The following is a 22,552-nucleotide window of genomic DNA, read 5'->3' as shown; positions in this document are numbered from 1 at the left end:
GTGAAATTTCTAAGATGACATTTTGTCACTTGGGGTAGTCACTTAAACTGACAAAAGCTATACATTCTGCTCTGCAGCTTCTTTACTCTAATTGGGCCAATTTTACTATCATGCTATTATCCTGCACAGCAGAACTGGTGACAAACAAAGAAGCTTTTGTAATCTCAGTTGACTATTTTTCCATGAGCTCAAGAAAATATCTTCTTTGCCAAAAAAGAATGAAAATTGTCCCTGTATTTTGTGACTGGCCAAAAGCCCAAGGCTCACGTCTGTCTGGAAAAAGTCTAATCGGTATTTTTAGTTCCTACTTGCTTATCGTGGGATCTTCCAGAAAGGGCGACAAGTCAGGGGAACTATAATCACATTTGGGATTTTTCCTGTTACGTGTTGAAATAACTTTCCTCAGGATATGGTGGAGGAAAAAGAGGGCTAAACTTCCATTCCGTCACTCTTCACACTTTTGGCAGTCTGCTCTAATTTAGCCTTATTTTCTACTATGCACCAGCACATAATTCCCTTTAAGCATATAACAACATGAAACGTTGTTGTGTTAGCTCATGCTTCAGTGTAGTTATTGGGAAACTTAAAACATTTTAGAAATGTTTGAACTTTGGAAGGAAATTTATCATCAACAGCTACATGAAGAGTAGTAAGGAAGTGGTTCTATAAGTTGTTAATGTAGCGTGAAATCTGAAAGCAATCCGTCTCGTTAAAACTAAAAACATCTTATGTATTACCATTCAGAAACTTTGGGAAAAAATACATTTAGTGACACACATATGTTAACAGGGAATAAAATTACACTGGAGTGTAACATGGAGTGTATGTGGAGTGGGCATATATCCAGATGACCTAAAATTGTGTCATTTCACAGAAGTGTTAAGCTGTTCAAAGGTATTGCTATCAAGAAACAGTAGTTTATTATAATAAGCGTTGTTTTTCTGCATGACAGAAGTAGGAAAATGCCATTATTAATGCTCTCCATGCCTTGGACAAAGACTGCCTTTGCTTTCGTCCGCTAAATGAGATGTTTATATTCATTGCTTTGGAGACACTGAAATTGGAAAACTGAAGGTAAATATTTCTCTTGATGCTTTAGCACATTTAAGTCTCCAGGGTTCAGATTAAGTACTGGTGGTGGTCAGTAGTTAGTCAGCATTATGTAAGGCACCAAAAATTTTCAGACAACCAAAAACTTTATGGTGGTGTCTCTTTGGCTGAAGAATCATAGAATCATAGAATCATCCAGGTTGGAAGAGACCCTTGGGATCATCGAGTCCAACCATCTATGCTACACTACAAAGTTCTTCCCTATATCATATCCCCCAACACCACATCTAAAGAGTTACATCTGTTTTCCCAGACTTTCACTCTTACCCTTTACTCCATCTACATATGTTACAATTCATAGAATCATAGAATAGTTTGGGTTGGAAGGGACGTTTAAAGGTCATCTAGTCTAGCCCTCCTGCAATGAGCTGGGATATCTTCAACTAGATCAGGTTGCTCAGAGCACCATCCAACCTGACCTTGAATGTTCCCAGGGGTGGCATATCTACCACCTCTCTGGACAATCTGCGCCAGTGTTTCACCACTCCCAGTGTAAAACATTTCTTCCTTCTACCTAGTCTGAATCTTCCCTCTTTTAGTTTAAAGCCATTACCTTGTCTTATGGTAACAGGCCCTGCTAAAAAGTTTGTTCCCATCTCTCCTGCAGGCCCCATTTAAGTATTCAAAGGACACAGCAAGGTCTCCCAGGAGACTTCTCTTTCCAGGCTGAACAGCCCCAACTCTTTCAGCCTTTCTTCATAGCAGAGGTGCTCCATCCCTCTGATCATTTTTGTGGCCCTCCTCTGTATCTGTTCCAACAGGTGCCTGTCTTTCCCGTGCTGAGGGCTCCAGAGCTGGATGCAGTACTCCAGGTGGGGACTCACCAGAGCAGATTAAAGGGGCAGAATCACCTCCTTCGACCTGCTGGTCACACTCCTTTTGATGCAGCCCAGGATACAGTTGGCTTTCTGGGCTGCAAGTGCACCTTGCTGGCTCATGTCCAGCTTTTCCTCCTTCTCTGCAGGGCTGCTCTCAATCTCTTCATCCTCCAGCCTGTATTGATATAGGGGATTGCCCTGGCCCAGGTGCATGACCTTGCACTTGGCCTTGTTGAACCTCATGAGGTTCACATGGCACCACTTCTTGAGCTTGTCCAGGTCCCTCTGAACCCTGGATCCCATCATACCCCTCAGGTGTGTCAACCACACCATTCACCTTAGTGATGTCTACAAACTTGCTGAGGGTGCACTCGATCCCACTGTCTCTGTCATTGATAAAGACATTAAACAGTACTGGTCTGAATATGGGCCCCTGAAGGACATCACTCATTATTGATCTCGATCTGGACATCAAACCAGACTACCAGTTACCATCTCCTGACTTCAACAAGAATTGTTTTGTTAGCTAAGAGCTCGCACACCTCATTTCTAGGTACCCTGCTGTTAATTCTGCCTTCCTAAACATCCAGGTTAAGTCTGCCTCCTTTTGTTACATTAATGCTGCTTTCCACATGAAGCATGGTCATCTCTGACCTCTGCAGCTACATGGTGCTAACCTAGTCCTAGCTGAACCGAGTGCCCATAAACCCACCTGAGCCACCACTGCTCCTCCTCAGGACATGAGTTCTGCTACACCATCAGTGCAGAGCTCCACTGCTCCATGGCTTTCTTCAAGCCCATCAGCTCTGCATTTCTTGCTGTGTCGATCAACATCCACAGCTCTTGTTCTCGTCCACGCCCTAAATTCTGCCATCCCCAAATCCTGTTCCCCTGTCTCCCAGCCCATCAACCCTGCTGTCTACTCTTTCTCATCAGTCCTGTCTGTCCCTCATGCCTATTTGTAAGCCCCCTGTATCTGCTTACTGCATGTTTGCTTCTCTTTCTTCCAAGGCTCTTTACCTCTCTATGAGGTAGGCTGAAAGCCTCAGCAGGTTTATCTGCTCTTCTTTGGCTGGTGTCCTTTCATTCTCTCGCAGAAGCGCAGAGGTGCCAGAGCTCCCAGAGCAGCTCAGTTTTTCTTCCCAACCTTATCCCCTGTCCTGGGCTTCTTACTGAAAAGTCACAATAAACCATTGAACCCTGAGAGGAAGGATGCCACCCTTACAGCATAAGCTCTGGTCCCAGCTGAAAAACCCTGTTATTTGTAATAACATTATTTTATTTTTGAGTTTGTAAATGCCACTTACTGCAAAAGAAGTGCATCAACAACATTCAGACTTTTTAGTGGTAAATTAAATTAAAATCCCAATATGTGGCTAATAGCAAGAATGTGATGTGAAAAACTGCCTAAAGCAGGGCACAAACAAATTTAAGGTCATTAGGGATCTACAAGAAACTTTTAATTCTAAAGTTGGAGTAATTTTCATAATCACAGATATACTATGGATCAGCACAGAAGACTGATAATGAGGACATATACTTTGGTGGCACAAGACTTCAAAATGCATGATTAAGAAATTAAATGTATTATGAAGGAATCTGCATCTAGTAGCATACATCCTGGCAGAAAATTCATCCAAGAGATGACAGGACTTAAAAAAATGGCTTAGTGGTACTGACACAATGCAATATACTAATTATTTGGCAGTGCATAATATCTTTATTTAGAACAATAAAGTATATGTATATAATGTAAATTTCAAATTTGAACTGGTATAAAAAAGGATCTGGGAAAACATCTATCTTTAAGAGGACACATATATACATACACATCACATTTTATAAACTTTGTTGATTACCTTCAGTCAGAATGTAACTATGCAAGACTGTGCTGACATTTACATTGAAATAAATGAATTTGCCCACAATACAACCAGCAAACATCTGTGTCTCTATCACTAAAGAGTCTGAAGTTTCCGCGTTCCATCAATTTGATAACATAATAGCAACATGCCACCATTACTGTAGATTTGCATTTAATAGACAGGTAAATCAGATTCCTGAATTGAAGAATGTTGGATAGTTCTTAAATGTAAATCTAACTCAAAATATCTGTATTTCATATATACAGTTAGCTTTTCAATTTAATAGTTGTACTGTGTGTACTGAACAGTTTCAGCAAATTACAAAGAGAGAGCAACAGAGAAAACAGAGCTGGTGAACATCAGAATCTAAAAAATGTGCAGGTTGTACACATACTCCGTAGTATAGCACATTTTATAAGCTTACTTACAAAATGGCCTTGTGATGAAATAAGTACCTTTATTTTATTCAAGTAAACACACATCTAAAGTAGCACATTGAGTTACTCAGTATATCACTATCTGCTTTTTATTCTCACAAGGTCACTATTAATTGCATGCAAAGTTCAACTACTCCAAAGGAAACCTAAAAATGTTAGTTTCTCACAAACCCACAGATATCTGAAAAACAAATTTGGTTGACTTTTGTATAAAAAAATACAACACTCACTTTTTCCCAATTTAATTTTAAGAGAAAGAGTATTCATTTTCTGACTGTGTTAATGCATGGGCCCTGTCTACCCAAAAAGGAGACTGAAAAACTCTTGATAAGTTAAATAGCTTACAACTAGGTAAAGAAGCAATTAAAGGATTATTTCTGCCATCCTTCCTCCCACTAAACAGTAACTTATTTTATTTTCATTGATTTCAAAGATGCCTCACTAGCCCGTAGTCTTTCAAAATTTCTTCCATCCAAAGTAAGGGCCTCCTCAGTGGGTAGACAAATTGGTGACAGAAACTTTCAAATAATTTTGCGATCACATTTCCAAGAGCTGTGCCATCCACTGTATCCATGAATGTATAGAAGTGTCCTTCTCCTTTGCAAAATGATTGAGAACACCCAATGTTTTGTTCACATCTCTCAAAAGAGGGTGCAGACAACAGGAAATCCACGAGCTCCAACAACAGTTCTTCTACTCCATGTGTCGTACTACTTTGGTGCATATTCAAAGAACATTTGTGACGTGAAGTTGGAAGCTTTATATAAGAATCTTCTTTCTGTTCTCATGTAGCCTTAAATTTGCCTTGATGCATGGAAGAAATTAAAGTTATCTGACACTACTTGAAAGTGACTTAGCTACTATTTCACCTAGTTCACCTAGGTGAACATTTTGCAGCAGTCTAGCTGGGTTTAATATATGCTTCAATTTACAACTGATACTTTCTATAGTATTGAACAGTAGACTAAGGAGCCTAAAACATCGTGCATTTTGAATATCAAAGTATAATTTGAGGCACACCAATGTGCAACATTATTGTGTATTTAATTTTCTGGAAAAAATGCATTTAGGAAAACTAACATTATTATGAACAAAGAACATTAATAAATACAAGATTTTTGTTTAACTAAATCTGAGAAAAATACTGTAAAACGTCAAATGCATAAGCTTGCTTTGAGATAGCAACATGATGTATTTAAGATTTTTGTAAAATGTGTAAGGATAATTGCTTCCATTTACTGTGGATACTTTTCTGCTCTGTCAAAATCAATACACAGTTATTTTCCACATTACCAATAAGGTGCAAATTTCCCATCAATTAGGTCACGCTGACATTTCTTTCAAGCTGACTCTTAAATAAGTTTGAAACAAAGTCTAAGGGCCTTGTGAGTAAAGAACTACACAATGTCAAATGAGACTGAGCTTCAGATGGGGAATTCTGTTGTTTGACTTTTGCAGAGCTAAAGTTTGGGATGCACTTGCTTTTTAGAAGTAATGAGCAACCTTGATGATTCTTCATTATGCAGTGAGTGCTCCAGCATCTTCTGAATAAAAACGAAGACCTAATTCTCACACTAAGCCTCTTTTGATCTTGTCTAAGAGAAGTTCCTCAGACTATGCAAACCCCAAAGCTCTGTTAATGTTAATGGAACTATGCTAATTTATACCAGCTAGGCAGGACTTAAGGACCCTTTTCTGACACCCAGAAAGTGCAAAAAGGCCTCAGTATAAATAAAAAATAGTTCCACATGATCAAATCCTCATATCAATGAATTCACAAGAAGTTTCAATATTGATCTCAGTTAGGGTCAAAATTCCATGCTGAGTGGCTACATGCACACATAAGCTCTGTCGTCAAACATATTAACGTTTTGAGGTTTTGAGGTTTTTTTTCTTTTTGGTAAGTATGAAAGACAAATCAGTTTTACCAATAGTACGCGCGCGCGCACACACACACCTCCACACATATATATTATTGTATGTCATATTCTTTTTATGCATGGTTCTCAGAAAATTCAGCAGATGATTAAAATTTCCAGAAGAATTCTTAAAAAATGAAGTAACTATACACTTTAAAGAGAACTCCAACTTTATGCAAAACATTAAAAGGGTGGTGGGTTTTTGTTAAGTTTTGAAGTTATTTAAACTGAAAATCTTGCTGACCTGGTCAGTTTGATGACAGACAACAGTCTGTCATCTGAAGTGAGCCACCTTTACCTTCTGAAGTACAAACCCCTAATACAGATAAATAATTCATACCCATTATCTGGAAAGAACCAAGATGAAAAGATGCACAACTACACTTGTAACTTTTACCATGGTATTTTTAGGATTTACTTGAAAATGCATGTCTGTACATCAGTCCTGTACAGATTTCATGGATGCTGTAACAACAATAGATGCAGAAGATAAGTGGGAAACAAATCCTTTCTCTTTTGTTCCAAGAGAATTAACTTTAAGAGTGGAGAATGCCAGGATATTACAGCTTACTAATCACTTAAAACACAATGCAAACATTCATTACAGCTGCTGTAAATAAAAGCTAAATACACTCTCAGGATCTTTCAGATTTTCTATGCTATACATTTAAAGACAAGGTATCAATGGCATGCATCTTCAGCATTTAAAACGCATTTCATGGGTTTGTCTTTATTCTGATGTTTGAACGCAATTCAGACTCTTTACTTTCACTTCCCTTGGCATGGCTGGAAATTTCACCAGTGTTCACATACCCAACAGTTACTCTTAATGCTTCAAAGCTCCATGAGGAACATTCACCTCCTGTTTACTTTGTCTTCATCCAGTATTTGCTTCTCCTGAACAAAGACCACCAACACTGATGAATTCTTGAAACTTTCTGGGGTGGGCAACCAGCCACCTGGCACCTGACAGAGACCACATGTTGCTGTACACATGACCTTTGCTAGGCATAAACACAGCTCCTTATAAGTAAAAGGCTAGAACATGGGGTCATGGAATGATTTTGCTTTCAAGTTTTATATACAATATTGAAGAGCATGTTATCTGTATCCATCTCTGCATTTTCTGTCAGTTCAGAGAACTCCATCTGAAGACACCAAGGTAAGGTAGAGGACACAGAACTTAAATTAAGGATGCAAAGGTATTTATGAATTTCAATGATTACATGTAGTTGGAGGCATTTGAAAGATGCTTTTTGTTCAGGACATGTACTTCGTTTGGCAGAGTCAGCTGCAAATACTAATGCAATTGAAAATCCCCAAACGCCACAAAAGGTAGATATTCACACAAGATACAGTCCTGCTAAGTGCACACTCTTCTCGTCGTTGTTCAATTCAGTGTTGGTTTCACAGTAACAAACACAAATTGTCCTCATTTCTATATCATGTCTATGGAGTCATGGGCAGCAACAACAGATGCAGACTCAGTCTGTCACTCCAGAAGGAATACGAATGTGCTTAAAGCTGCTTCATTTATGAAGCGAACATGGAACTGTTACCTGCCTGAAGAAAAAGACAGAAATTACAATTTTGCTGGTTAGTTTTCCTCTCTATATTACTAAACAGTAGAGCTTTTCACAGACAGATGACACAGACGTTTTATCTATGGTGATGAAACAACTCTCATGGTTTTACAGAACTGTCATGTTTGTGCATTTCGGTATCTAGCAAAGTCTGGCAGCAAATTCCCTTCGAAGTCATCTGGAAAAGCCAATACCAAACTAAGTCTACATTTTTGGAAAAATCAGACAACTTGTCCAATGCAGAGATGATTTCCCTTCCCAGTGAGCAGATGTTAGAACAAAGCAGTTAAGGAGACTGGAAATCTCTCAAGTTGTAGCTAACTTGATTCCGTGATCCGTGAACACTCTGGAATACACATGAGAGTGACTGCTATGGGATGATCTGCAAAACCTGGATTGCCTGTTATACACTTACACTGGTCTTTCCACTCATAATATAAAATGAAGCAATCAGCACTGCCTAAATCTTCCCTGCCAGAGATGCCGTGGGTTAAGTAAAGCACAACTCCTGGGGTCAGAAGCTCCTTGCCAGAGATGTGCACCCCTCTGCAGACGACAGTTGGGACCGAGAAAGCTCACTCGCCTTTGCTTCTCACTCTTATGTACTAGAAGGTGCAAGAATGATGTATCTGTACAGAGATTTCAAACTGTGCTGAATAAGCAACAATTAAGAGAAGCTCAGCTCTACTTGGACTGTTCTACACTGACCAGCTACTTTAAGGATTGTGGTTTTTAGGTCACGCTGCTTTGAAACAGCTGTAGGACAAGAGCTGAACAGCTGGAGCACCTCTCCTGAAGACAGGCTGAGATAGTTGCGGTTGTTCAGCCTGGAAGAGGCTCCAGGGAGACCTTATAGCAGCCTTTCAATACCTAAAGGGGGCCTACAGGAGAGATGGGGAGGGACTCTTTATCAGGGAGTGTAGCAATAGGATGAGGGCTAAGGATTTTAAACTGAAAGAGGGGAGATTTAGATTAGATATTAGGAAGAAATTCTTTACTGTGAGGGTGGTGAGGCACTGGAACAGGTTGCCCAGGGAAGCTGTGGATGCCCCATCCCTGGAAGTGTTCAAGGCCAGGCTGGATGGGGCTTTGAGAAACCTGGTCTAGTGGGAGGTGTCCCTGCTCACGGCAGGGGGGTTGGAACTACATGATCTTCAAGGTCTCTTCCAACTCTAACCATTCTATGATTCTCCATATTGGCTCTCAGGCCAAAAAGGTGAAGCAGTAGATGTCCCTAATTTTGGAATTCTGGCATATTTCATTTTGTAACATTCAGGTTAAAAGTCAAATGTCTAAATGATTATATACAGGATTGTATGATTATAATACAGGATTAATTACATTAGCTGCTAAAGATCTTAGGTACAAACAAAGCCTATTGATAAGTTTTATTTTATTTTTTTCCCAAAATGGACTCTGGAAAAAGTTATTAAGCCTATGGTAAGACTCTCAACTGTAACAACTTACCAGTACACGAAACAGTAACAGTGTTGAGGGAGAAAAAGCAACAGCTACACTTGTAGATGTTCCTTTTCTTTTTGCTGCAACATACTGAAAAAAAAAAAAAAAGTATTTGATTACTAAAATGCTAGTGTTTCAAGGAAATGGAATGGAATGGTTTATCTGTTAGTTACAATAAAAGGGAACCCAAAGTATTAGAACTTACGTTTGCTACTAGGTCTTCTAGTTATAGATGAATATTACAAATCTCTCAGGGAGGAGGGAGAAAAAAAACAAATGCCACATATTTAAGAAGACGTCTGATGGAGAATGTAACCTGTTTAAATTTCCTTTTAAGGAAAATTGCATATATGTATATAAAGTGAAACAATATACCTTATCTCATTTTCCTCTTGACAGTCATGACACTGTGTAGTTTCATCACTTTCTGGTCTGGATTTGGGATGTGTTTTCTAGGCAGAAAATGCATTAAATATAAATATTCTAAAGCTTTCTCTAACAACTCCCTAAACAATTATTGTATGTTTCAGTTTGCTTCAGATTTTCAATATCAAAGTCATCTTGCAAAACGTAGTCTTGTCCTCTAACATATATCTGTTACTGGTATAATTTACTATCAAAGCCTTTGTACTGGAGGCAGGGGCACAAGGGCAAAAGCAAAAGAATCCTCTTCTCAAGATATAATAGCAGAACTGGGAAATTGGGGGAATCCCATGTTTTTAGTTTCCAATTAGACAGCCTATCATGCTGATAAGACAGGATTTGCACTTTGGTGGTGGAACCCAAGAATTTGACAACATAGACTTACATCTGCATGTCACAGTTCAGTGAAGATCAAAAGAGATATCTCTTGCTTTCAAATGCAGAATGGTTCTGTTCTTCCCACCTCCCCATAGCTATGAAATGTAGTATCCCTATGTAAGCAATTAAATGTAGTATTTCTTACCTTCCAGTATATGGCTCCCAAAATAAAGCCAATAAGAAGAGACAGCAATGATGTCAGTGCTATGCTGATCCCTTGCAGGCTGGAGCTGCTAATGAAGCCAAGTGCCTCTTCTGTAATTACAGATGTTCTCGTTAGTGAAGACAGATTTATAGCAGAAAACTATCTTCAGGGCAACACTATTAGCAAGAGCACTTTTATGCACCACCTACATAACAGCATCGTAAATTGCAGAACAGATGCTTCAAAATGCTGTGTATGAGGCACACTTCATACAAAAGCTCATAGCAAATTTTTGACCACAAGGATGCTTCTCCCATTTCTGAAACAGCTGTGTTGAATAGTTCCAACACAAATTCTCTTTTTGTCATTTGTAGAGAATTTTCTCTTTTCCAAACTTCAAAGTTGGGGGTTTATCAATTTTTAAAGATCTTACTTTGTAACACAAGGTAATTCTTTGGAAGAGAATATACCTATCACTTTATGCGTTTGCTGAAGTCCCAGAAGACGCATCCCACTGACGGCAGATAGACACTTTGACTTGCCATTAATGAATGACCAACATGAGGTCTCTTGAGGGAGGTTAATTTAACAAAATAAGCCTGACTTCACTTCTAATGTCTGTCTGGAAAGGTCCCGCTGACTTCAGCAAGATCAAACTCTTGTACCTAGAGGTCTAGCTGGGCATTATTTTGTTGCTACCATTTCTTGATAGCTTTTTACATTTTATACGGAAGAGCCCCAATCCTAGTCTTTTATGTACACAAGCAATTCCATTCCCCTCACAGCGAGCTATACACATGCAAAGACTAAAATGTGGCCCTCCAGTTATTTAATCAAGAGCAGGATGTGAAAAGTCCTACAGAGTCACCCTGGGATCCACCTTCTGAAATGCAAAGCAGACCACAGGAGACTGCTAGTTTAGACACCATCCACCTAGTTTTACTTCATTTCAAGATTTGGTGTGTGCAGCTCAAATGGTGAGTATACTGTCAGATTACAGGAAAAGAACCAAACTGTAAGTACTGAAAAAGTGTAGGTGATTAGATACAGAAAAGAAAATGGATCGATAACACTAGAAATTTGTGTAACTCATGCAAACAGCAAATGTCTAAGCATGTACGGTATGATATACTGGGTCAAGCAATGTGCATTTAGTACATTATTGAACAGCCTCTAAGAAAACACTTTAGTTCAGAAAGAAGAATTCTCCTAACTAACTAGCAACTCACTTTCAACTCTCTGGGATTTTCTGATTAACATTTTGCAAGCTTTTACACAAATGTTGTTTTTATCTCTGAAATTCAGCTGTGCTTTCTAGACTCACAGTAGACAGAACTAAAACGTAAGAAAACAAAAAGTCTGCATCTTATATACTCATATACTACATATATCTCTGTATCTCATACACTGTTTACAAACTTTAGGTTCTGTCTATAGGGGCTTCAATTTTACTTATAACTAGTAGACCTGGCACAGTAAAAGGAAACATTGGTGGAGCAAAACCAATGCTAGCTTATCGTGAAAGAAATCTGTCTACAGAGGAGAAGGAAAAGATAGCAGACAAAGTTCTACACAAACGAACATCAGCTGAAAAAGAGAGGCTATTGATTAGTCTGCCTCTGACTGCTCAGACATTAAAACTAAGAGCAGAAATTAACTGGAGGGGCATATCTTTTCTCCAACTATTCATCCCAGATTAGGCATAGAGGAGGTCTGCTTGCAGGACTGACCTTCAAGAAATCTGGACAAATTCAAGTAGGGCAGAGCCAGCCTGAACATCTCAAAAAAATTCCTGTCATTACTTTCTCTGTATTGTATGCTCAGCTTATTCTCAGAAGAAAAATCCTATATTGCTTTTGTAATCTAGTCAAGAAAAATGCAATGCTGCTTTGCCTAATACCATTAGCCATTTTCCCAGTGAGAGACTGCTGAGTTATTCAACTGAATTACATAAATACTATGGGGATGGTTATGGTTTCTGGATTCTGTCCTGCAAACTTCATACAAAATGGAAAAGTGAAATAAAAATCAAAGGAAAAACTCTTCAGGGCACATAGACCATAATTTATTTGATAATATGTTATGGTACAGTGTATAACCTCAAAAATCCTCTGCCTACTCTACAATGCTGGGCAGCATGTCATGGCAAGCATGCTAATTTTTATATTAACTTCTAGAGAAATGTTCTGTATGCAGGGTGATCAGTGGTAGTCTAGCACTCCCATTTTTACTATTATTTTTCACAAATTTTAGAGCATCTTAGACAACAGAAGAGCTCTCTTTACAATGAGGTATCTAAAAGTGGAAAAATCTGATTTCTGAGAAGATACCTCCAATGCAGATGCTTTCTTCAGCACCTCTGGAAAACTGAGAGGAATTCATAATTACCTTTCTATGTGGGGACCTGCAACGCAGGGACAGAGACTAGATACAGTCAAACTGTGATACCTTCCCCAGTCTACCTTTTAAAAATTACAACAGATTTTTTTTCATAACTTGATAGTGTATGAATTAGTTTGAAAGTTAAGTAACCCATAACTACCTTAAGAAGCAAGCAACAACAGATTATTTAATTTGACTTTCAAATCTAGAAAAAAGTCTCTTGAAAGATCTGGAGAGAATGAAATGAGTCATGGCAGGCTTCTTCATGTGCCTTTTATTTATAGTAACATGTAAAACAGAACAGGTTGGAGAATTTTCAATCTGGAGAACCTCCCAGGAACCTGTGTCCTAATGAAGAAAAGGGAGATAAGGAAAGCAGGCTGGGTGCCAATAGGTTTTTATTCCTTCCATAGGGACCTTTTCCTCTGTTAGAAGCTTGAGAGCTCTACACAGAAAGATTCCCACTCCCAGCAGTTTTAAGGGTAGAGCAGAAGAAGGAATAGAAGGAACCAGGTGTATCGGTAGCTTTGTGAACTCCTTGGGCAACGCCAGAGGAACTCCTGGCTTTGCAGTTAGTTTATTATTCACTTAAAATAGACTCTATCCAGCAAGGTGTGAAAGGGGAGTGGAAGCGGGCCAGCATCTCTCAGAGCTCTCACTCTGCACCTTGTGGAAGATTCCCTAAGGAAGTGATCTCATCTGATGTTGGTTTATGTTTTGTCTTCTTGGACATTTGGATATTAAGCTGTGAACAAAATATATTTACATTAAAAGTCACTCAGCCACACAATGAACTTATTGAGCTACTCTCTACCTTGAGCCATGTGTGCAGGTTTAGCAACCAATTATGATTCAAAGCACTGGCTCGATTTTTTTCCTATACATGTCTCAAAGGAATTTTCAGTTTACCCGCGCTCAGCTCCAACGCAATTACCACAAGATCTTATCTATAAAAATGCAGAGCAGCTCTCACCTGTTCATTAGAGTTTTTCATTAACTGTAAAGATGGAACATAGGCACAGAAGGCAACACCAACTGCATTAAGCCTTTGGTGAACATTTTCACATTGTTGTGCAATTATGGGATTAAACTATCGCATTCTTTGCTTAATTATAAAAGTAGACCTTCTTCCTAAAAACATTTATAGAGATGTCTGTGTTTACATGTTCTTTGAGCTGTTCAGTACTGAATAATAAAGCCAAATTACTGTGTGGAAACCATAGGCAAAAATGGAAGAAAGCAACACTGAATCTTCCATGAAAATATAAATAATACCATGGCACTAAATTGAGTGAGAAGAGTTAGCAACAGCTAGTAATTTCTAGCTGTTCGAGCTTTAATCATAGCAACATGAGATTCATCTGATGGGAAAAAACCCCAACAATTACTATTTATTATTTGGTTCAACCACTGAAAGCAGAGACTCAATACTTCTTATCCTGACACTTGTCATAGGAACCATCTCACACAGGAACCACACATACATAGGAACCATCTCATCTGAATTCTCTCATCTGAATGAATTCATCTGAATCTGAATTCTCTAGACTATGCATGGTATAATGATCCAGAGAAATATCAATAAGACTGGGCCTTAAACAGTTAATTGGAATTTCAATTGGACTACTGTCATGTAATGCAAACAGAAGAAAACAAACCAGCCTAAATAAATTGTGGGTGGTGGTGTTTTGAGAATTTTATGGGGAAAACGATGAGAGTGGGAACATGCCACAGATCTACATGCAATATTACAAGGATGAAAGCAGCACTACTGCCACTCAAAAAAAAAAGAAAATTATAACAGGACTAATTGTTCCATTTTACACGTAGTTGGGGTAAGACTTTTGGTGTACATTTAGTCAACATTCTACACTATTACAGTAGTTTAATTTTATTGTCATGTAATAACAATGAAGTAATGAAATATGACTCTTTCAACAAATGTAGCAACAACATGAAAAAATGTAATTTAGTTAATATATATTATATACAATGTATATGATAATTATTTCATAAATGATTTTACTAGATGATGCACTTCAGGTTTGTCTAAGCTGAATTTACAATTAAGAGCAGTTCAAGTCATCTGACTACAGAGACTTTATTAATAGATTCAAAATTTATTATTAATCTGGAGGGGTTCTTTTGCAAACAGTGAAGGCTTTTAAATAGTCTAGAAAACATTAATATTAAATAGCTCAATTTAAAACTTTTTTAAAATTAAAGAGGGTTATTTAAAAAGAAAATATTGCAGTAGTTTGTGTCTGGAGATGCTTTTTTCAGGTTTAATTTCCTCTCCTCTCCAAATGCTTTCCTTTTTGCAGTTTCAATCTAGTGGTGCTGTTCTGAGAACAGTACTGACACCAGCAGACAGGGTCCCCTGTGCTGGGGAGTCCTCACATGGGAAGTAATAAGATTTATTCGTTGGTGTTCTTTCCAAGAAGGTCGAGATTAAGTAAAAAGAAAAGTTACTCAGCAATAAAGCCAAGATAAAACTAAAATCAGTACTGAAGATCATTTTCAGGGAGTAAAATAGATGCCAATACAGATGGCCCAAGTCCCTCACTGCAAAGAGCTCCAAACAAACAACTAACGTGTAACCAGTCAGCAGCCAATGTCCAAGTTAATGTAATTTAATCTGATTATGAGTTCAAACTGTCCCCAGCCCCAGACATGCAGTCCTCATGTCATTTCTACATAAGGCTGTTAACTGATATCCAATTTTCCAATAAATTGCTTAAGAGAACGATAATCAGTTAAAACACACCTGTACAGCATATGGCCAGCCAAGCAATTTCTTTGACTTACTGCATTATTTTAATTAGGCTTTTTTCCTACTTGATTATCAGTTCCAGTTTTAAAACAAGATTAATAAACCTGCTTCTCCCCTCCACAGTACAGACACAGGTGCCACACTCCGCTCTGCTGCCTGGCATCCCTCCCGTTACTGTACTGGGTCAAACTCCTTTCATCTGAACGCTCCTGTAATCTATCTGTCTCTCTTTTGGCTCCTTGATCCATTCCCATTGCTTCAGGCTGCAGCTGAATATTCTTCCTCTAACAGTGACAGCAAAAATTATCACATGTTCAGACCTGAGAGAGACAGGTATGCACTCTTTTGCCCCCTCATAATTGGCCCTGGGCTCATCACATTATTTGCAGCCAGCCCTGGGACCTCTTGGAGAGGAATTTATGGCAGTGAGACTTCTCTTTTCCAGAGAGGCAGGCTGGCAGCCATGAGTTGAAGGTGGTTTTTGTTCCAACCTTCTACTCAGAGGGTTCTGGGGAATGATGACTTAACACCTTCTCTTAATTAGAAAGCAATCAGGAAGGGCTTCAAATCTGACAGCAGCTGTGAGCCAACTAAGAGGTAGCATGCGTAGTGATAAAACCCCAGAGAGTAACTAGATTACACGTTTCCAAGAGAAGGAGCATGAGAAAAAACTCAATCTTAGTAGTATCTGTCCCACCATCAGGAGCTATTGCTGTGCCCACCAGGCCACATCAGGCTGCCTCCTTGACCACGTTTTCTTAAGCACAAGGAGCACCAGCCACACACTTCATCATCACACATTTAGATAGCATGGGTGCTTGTGAAGTGAAAGGGGGAAATTGTAAAAGAGATACATGTTGTCATCCTGATGTGTCTGGGAAACAAGAACAAAGGAAACAACAACATAGTTAAGCTTTAATCACCATTTCAGGAACCTCTAAGGAAAATCCCCTGCTTTTGCTCACATGAAAAGCTCCAGGGAGTGTTCACTTTGCTGTACGTGATGTCACTAAAAAGCCCCTGACACTACGCTATTTCTCTTCCCCTCAGATTCCTATACATACCCCTTCTGACCTCATGATGCATAATGTTGAGGCTCTTACAGCAACAATTCCAGGTCTCTTATCTGTCAGTGACCAGTCATGGAATACGCTGACCAAATCAGATGAGAAACACGGAGATGGACATGCCAGAGAAAGATTACAGACTGCCAAAAATGCAGTAACTTTGTCCCTGACCACAAATGAAAGCACGCTGACTGTGAAGCTGGCCCTGCTGCAACTACAGCAAGCAAACACGGGGACTGTCTTCAAGTTTGGTGTCAAGCTTGGGATTGACAGTACTCTCAAAATGGAACATACAGGCAACCTCTTTGTCCTTGTGAGCACCTTGGGCCAGACTTTGGACAGCTATTATGATTGTTTGGAGCAACTTCCTTTTCTGTGAGTTGATATGAGGTGTCTGGGACAGCCAAGTTTGCTGAGGCCATATAACTAGTGAGACCTCACGACAGCCAAAATGAAGAGACCTGCCCTCTCCAAGTTGTAGAGAGCTGTCACATCATTGTAACTTGATAGCAACTCTAATTTTGATTAGATAAATTCACTGCATTTCGGTATGACAGCTGAGAAACACATGGTACACCATCCGGCACAAGTAACTTCCCATTAATTTGCACAATTAATGACATTCTTTTCCTCTGAGCTCTCATAACAACCAGCTACCAGAACAAAATGGAGACACAGATATTAATTCAATCACTTGTACTTACTGTTACTGCTAGTGTTACTGCCAATGCTGTCATTCCTAAGGGAGCTGGCAGCAACAGGAGGAAACAAAAATGTTTTTGTGACAGCGACTCTGGAATCTAAATAGAAAATGAGTGTGTCAGCATTATGTAACTTAAAATACAGTTCCCCCTATATAAGATGATGGGCTACAGGGCTACTATGATGCGGCTATAGGGCTGTTCTAAAAATCTGGGTACAGGGCTGTTTATAAAGCGGATTAAGCCAAAAAAGGCAGATTATTAAGAGGCAAATGTGTCTACGCACTGAATAGCTATTCTGGAAAAGCAATTGCTTTAAACAAGTTCTTAGGTTAAAGCACTGATCTACTTCTCGTTACTACTGGTGTAACCGTGCAACTGGATACGTTGCCCTAATTAAAAAGCTAATAGCTGTCACTAGAGAGAGTAAAAGAAAAGATAACACAAAACCTCCATTTACTGGAAGGATGAGAATGAACTGCAGGAGCCTGACTTGAGCCTATTAAATTTTTTAAATGACATAAACATGGCCTTTTTCAGGAAGGGTGGTATGAATATGGAGGTGACTTGAGGCTGCTGTAATTTACAACTTGTCCTAGCTTCCTGTCCTGTCAGTAGTGCAATCTTAGGCTCCTTTAAATCATTATAAAAATTAAATAGAGAATTAATGGAAGATAAGCAGAAGAAAAATGTAAAAATACAACCCAGGATATATTTGGCATGAAAAGAAACAGAGCAGAATATTGTGAAGTTATTTGGATTGCATTAAGGAATGATGTCACTAGGAATGATGGCACTAGTTTTACTGTCAGACAGAACTCGACTTAGAACTGAAATACAAGCTTCGGTGTTGGTAGTAATTTTAACTGGCAGTAAAAAGGAGACATGGAGATACAGCATCAGATTCTTAGCATCAAAGGAAATCAAAGGACAGTCACCCATTTATATCTACTTAGCTTCTGCTCCCCAAAATGAGAGTCATCTTACCATTCTCTGGTGTTTCTACTGTTGAAGGCAGAATGCAGTCATTCTTATCCAACCTGTCTGCAAATTCCTTGTAGACCTCAATGGTACTATTAAAGTGCCTAAAAAATTCCTCAGGAATGAAGTGACCTTCTTTATAAAGGTGACCATTTTCTTTTACAAAATCCTAGGGTAAAATATAGAATTCAGCTTGAAAGAAGGTCAAGAGAGATGGTCATTTCAGCATCTCAACAGATGATCAAAATATCCAAAGATGACACAAAATAGTTCAAATTTTTAACCTGCAGAAGACCAAATTTTCTGTATACAATCTTCATGAAACATACGAGCTCTCTGATCCAAGGATTTCAGATTTGCTTTGCAAATAGAAATAAATTATTAACCCAGTGTTGTAAAATTGTCAAGGAATGAAAGGTATTCTCTCACTCTGTGCTGAAAATGAAGTGACTTTTTTTTTATTTCCCTCATTGAAAAAATTACCTTGATTTCACATTACTTTGTAATGTTCCGCATGATCCTTCTAATCTGAACACAGGAACACAACATAATCATAGCTATTGTCATAAGAGTACAGGGAACAGAATACAATAGCTGGGACACACTATTGCACAGAAACAGGCTGAGATCCCTGATAATGTACCTAAAAATAAGAGCAGGACTATAAACAAGGAAGCCCAATCACACTGAGGTCTCACAAACAAGTGTGTTATGCCAGACTAAACAACAAGATTGAGGTCCATGTTAAGATCATTGATAGTTATCTTTATTTCTTTTTACCTGACTCTGGCTTTCATAACAACTGACTGTTATGCCAGCAGGTCGAATTTGGCCTGGGGTTACCCTGTACTCCCAAAAAGGAGGACAATGGTAAGAACATAGGTTAAATATATACTAAAGAAAACTTCCTAGTTTTGGCTTCAAAATTATTTCATGTTTAATGCTGAAGGTACTACACCTAAGATCATTCTTCTCTGAGGAAATCAATAGCTAGTTGTTTCTCTGAATTACAGGATATTTACTTCTTCATTCTACAAAATAAAATTCCTCTTCCCCAACCACATCCCAGCTGAATGCTTTGAATCATCAGGACAAGAATAGAAAAAAATATAATAAAGAGATACATTGAATACTGGACAGAATTCAGTTTGAAATGGAAAGGTAGGGAATGTCTAAATACTCTCGGCAATATAATGCCAATATATGACAAGGTTACAAGGTTATGCCACTCTAAACGATCGAGCGGTTTAGTCCATTTGATTCATTCTGGATGTTAAAAAAGTGCAATTACAACAGCTAAGGACTTGACAAAAATAATCGTATATGGAAGATGAAATCCTTGCCCTAAAGAACATGATGGATTTTGCCTATTTTGTTCAGTTGGACACAACCTTTAACTACAGAACCTATTTCTAATTACTGATAGACTGGTTAGAGCTGGGTAAGGGATTAGAAAGTTAATTTTTTTCCCCCACCATTTTCACACAAGAGAATCAGACATCTTTTGAGTGAGCCTCCTGGAATCCTTCCAGCTGCCGTTGGCATCCAGAAACACATGGAAACAGGCCGATATCCTCTTCGCTATGTCTTTGTGTAAAAAAGTTTATTAAACCATGGTGAAGCTTTCAGAGCTGTGATACATACTAAGAGTATATTAATAGCTTCAACCACATCGTCTTTAAATTTACATTAGGATCACTAGCAAAATGAATAATTTAAGCTGGATGCACAAGGAAGATTTCTGCCAGTTTCAAACAGACCAGAATGAATTAATTATCTTAAAGATGATGGTTACATTTTTGACTACTTAAATAACTGTATACAGGTCATTGTATATACTGTAATTCCTTGTAAGTCATTTTCCTTTAGAATGGGAGATAACGACTAGCCAACATTAGCACAGTGTACTCAGTGCATTTCTAAACAAAGTAGGATTTCAGATGTACAGGAATAGAAATAAGAACAAATCTAATGAAGCTTTGGACATTTTTAAACTATTACTGAGTACTGTGCAACAGAAAGTTCAAATAAAAATATCCAACATAAAAGTAAAACTCTGTATAAGATTACCTTATTTTTATCAAAAGCTAGGCATGCCATAAGATCATTAATTATCCTTGTGAGATTATTGATGATTGAATAGTTGCTTAAAACATCAGACATATCTGAAATATCTGAAAATTTCTGGAGAAGATTATGTAGACTCCTTGAAAATTCAGGCACCATCAAATGCAACCAACAGTGATTAGGCTGTCAGAGGATAAAAAGAGAAACAGAGAGGTAGATTAAATATCAGACTTTTGCAAAAACTGGTTAAGCAACTCAATGTGCAAAAGTAGATTAGACTGCTCTTTCCAACTTAAATTACCTTGAAAATCTAAATTAAAATTCGTCTTCTTTAGTGTGGCCAACTTTCTCTTCAGTCCTTTTGGTAAAATTTCTATTTTCACTCATACTGACATATTTATGATTGCCTGTTAAATTCCATGCCTTCATTAAATTCTTAATGAATGCTAAGCATCAGTCTGTTGAGAAATTGAGCCTTGGGACATACTACCACGAACCCTCTTCCATGCTTTCATTAACCTATTTATTTTTTTTTTAAATAACTACTGCTTTAACAATTTTCTTCAGACTTTCTTTAAACCAATCTCAGTGTTCATTTATTATTGTTACCCTACATGACTCAGTTAACCCCAAAGATCCTTGATTTAAATCTCTTCCGAGGAAGGTTTCCATAAACGTTTTGCATTAAATCCATGTATGCTTTTATCCACCTTTAAACTAGTTAGCTCAGTTAACTCCTTCTCTTCACCCTTTTCACTAAATGCCACTCTGGGAACAGTTTATAGATCTTTCTTTGCCTGAGTTTTTGTCAATGAAAGAGTTCTGCACAGCCTGTTGCAGTATCCACCACTTCTGTACCACTGGAACAGAGTTCAAATCCTTTCACTGACACCTATGGAATTAGTTTGCAGATAAAGTTTGTACAGCTGTCCATGTGATTCAAACCTGGTCATTCATCTTGTTGCCTTTTACTTAGATTTACATAGCAGTAGTCAAGTAAATAAAAAAGCCACCCAGGCTAGGAAAAACCCTAAAATAGTAGGCAAACATACGGGTAATGCATTAGTCACACCGCAACATGTACCTGGAAATCCCTTCCCAATAAATGCTGAATTTTTAATGGTAAATGTTATGGGAATTTATTCCATAGATGAAGCTATTTTTCAGTCGTTGAAAATGTCTCAGGATCATTAAAGACTGTCAGCTATGAAGATCTTGGCCTAGCAACTCCTACGTACTCTCAGTATCACTGAATCAGTTTCCAGTTGCTGCCCAGTGGATGGGCAGCATCCACCGAATCCATCCATTCCATCTTCTGCAACATTTGGGAAATACTTGGTTTTGTATCCACTTTTAGGCTTAATCTCATTTTATTCAATTTCTGCCACAAACCTGCATACAGTTTCTTTATTAAAAAATCCCCTATTCATTACTATCGATACCTTCACTTGGTGACAAATTACTCTCTTGGTGACACAGGTTTTGTTCTGCCTTGATGTGTAAATGTTTTTGATGAGGAAAAACACACTTCAGGCTTTCGAAGACTAACCAGACTACTAGGCTTCCAGGCTTAGAGAAACGAATGTAAATACGTTGTTCAGCTCCACCTGACTTTTCACTTTTGTGTACAACTCTCTTACACATTGATAATAAGTGGCAAGTCAGTATTATCACCTTCTGTAATTATCTCAACAATGACTTATAAATGTATGAAATAAAATGTGAAATGGATGGCGTTTGGCTTGATTCTGCTTCCCTTTTTTCCTTCAAGCACAACAATGGGAGGGGAGAGGCAGAAGCAAATAAATGACAGAAAACTTGTTGAAACGTACTCAATTCAAGCAGCACGTGTTGTGCCATGTCCCGCTGCCCTCACGAGACAACACATTCTCCTCTGCTTTGGTGAAGGAATACGGACACAGACCTTCTGTGCTTCCCTGAACTGCAAATCTGTAAACCGTTTTCCTCTGAGGTTTTGTGGGTGTGCATACTCCTCTGGCAGGGACTAGCAAAAGCTTGCTGCTTCTCCTAGTGAGCATTTGGTGATTCCAGCAGGGAATCTATTTTGTTGCTCCCGTGGTTTAGCATGTGCGTGGGAGTCTCCTCTGACTGAACCGTTCTGACCTACAAAGCTGTATTTTACGAGAGCTTCCAGTATTCTTTTCAGTAATATCAAGCTGTGCAATTGCTTGCTTTCTCAGTAGCTACCAAACACAGGGACGAAACTGTTGAAATTGAAGAATGTGGTGTTGTTCACAAGGAGAAATGGAGGTTCATCTCTGCTTTTTTGTGTAAACTTTGACCAAGATTTACATTTTAGGGCAACCGCAAACCTGACTTGCCTTGTACTACTCCAGGTAGTCCTCATTTAGCTTTTTCTTTCTACACCTATCTAAAAGTTTCAAGTTTATCTCCCTTTTTGAGTTTAGCCTCTGCTGCTGT

The 22,552-nt window shown here is 38.5% G+C and overlaps 1 protein-coding gene across 2 annotated transcripts in view; it reads right to left on the bottom strand.

The window, feature by feature from the left end:
* Positions 1 to 3,631: 3,631 nt before the first annotated feature.
* The window catches only part of KITLG (KIT ligand), a 55,788-nt gene continuing 36,867 nt past the window's right edge, over positions 3,632 to 22,552 (bottom strand). Inside the window, exons 4-10 of one of the 2 annotated variants that reach the window (XM_074168142.1) lie at positions 20,114 to 20,293; positions 18,050 to 18,212; positions 17,066 to 17,161; positions 10,140 to 10,249; positions 9,569 to 9,645; positions 9,200 to 9,283; positions 3,632 to 7,712 (exon numbers count right to left, since the gene is read on the bottom strand). In XM_074168142.1, coding sequence (XP_074024243.1) covers positions 9,244 to 9,283; positions 9,569 to 9,645; positions 10,140 to 10,249; positions 17,066 to 17,161; positions 18,050 to 18,212; positions 20,114 to 20,293 — 666 coding nt within the window. In that variant the 3' untranslated portion in view covers positions 3,632 to 7,712; positions 9,200 to 9,243. The remainder of the gene's footprint in view (positions 7,713 to 9,199; positions 9,284 to 9,568; positions 9,646 to 10,139; positions 10,250 to 17,065; positions 17,162 to 18,049; positions 18,213 to 20,113; positions 20,294 to 22,552) is intronic. The other variant, XM_074168143.1, reaches the window with a different exon arrangement.

This window comes from Numenius arquata, chromosome 2, assembly GCF_964106895.1.
Source record: "Numenius arquata chromosome 2, bNumArq3.hap1.1, whole genome shotgun sequence".
Classification (NCBI taxonomy): Eukaryota; Metazoa; Chordata; class Aves; order Charadriiformes; family Scolopacidae; genus Numenius; species Numenius arquata.
Note: the sequence above shows the minus strand (reverse complement) of the source record. Positions and strands in the feature narration are given on the sequence as shown.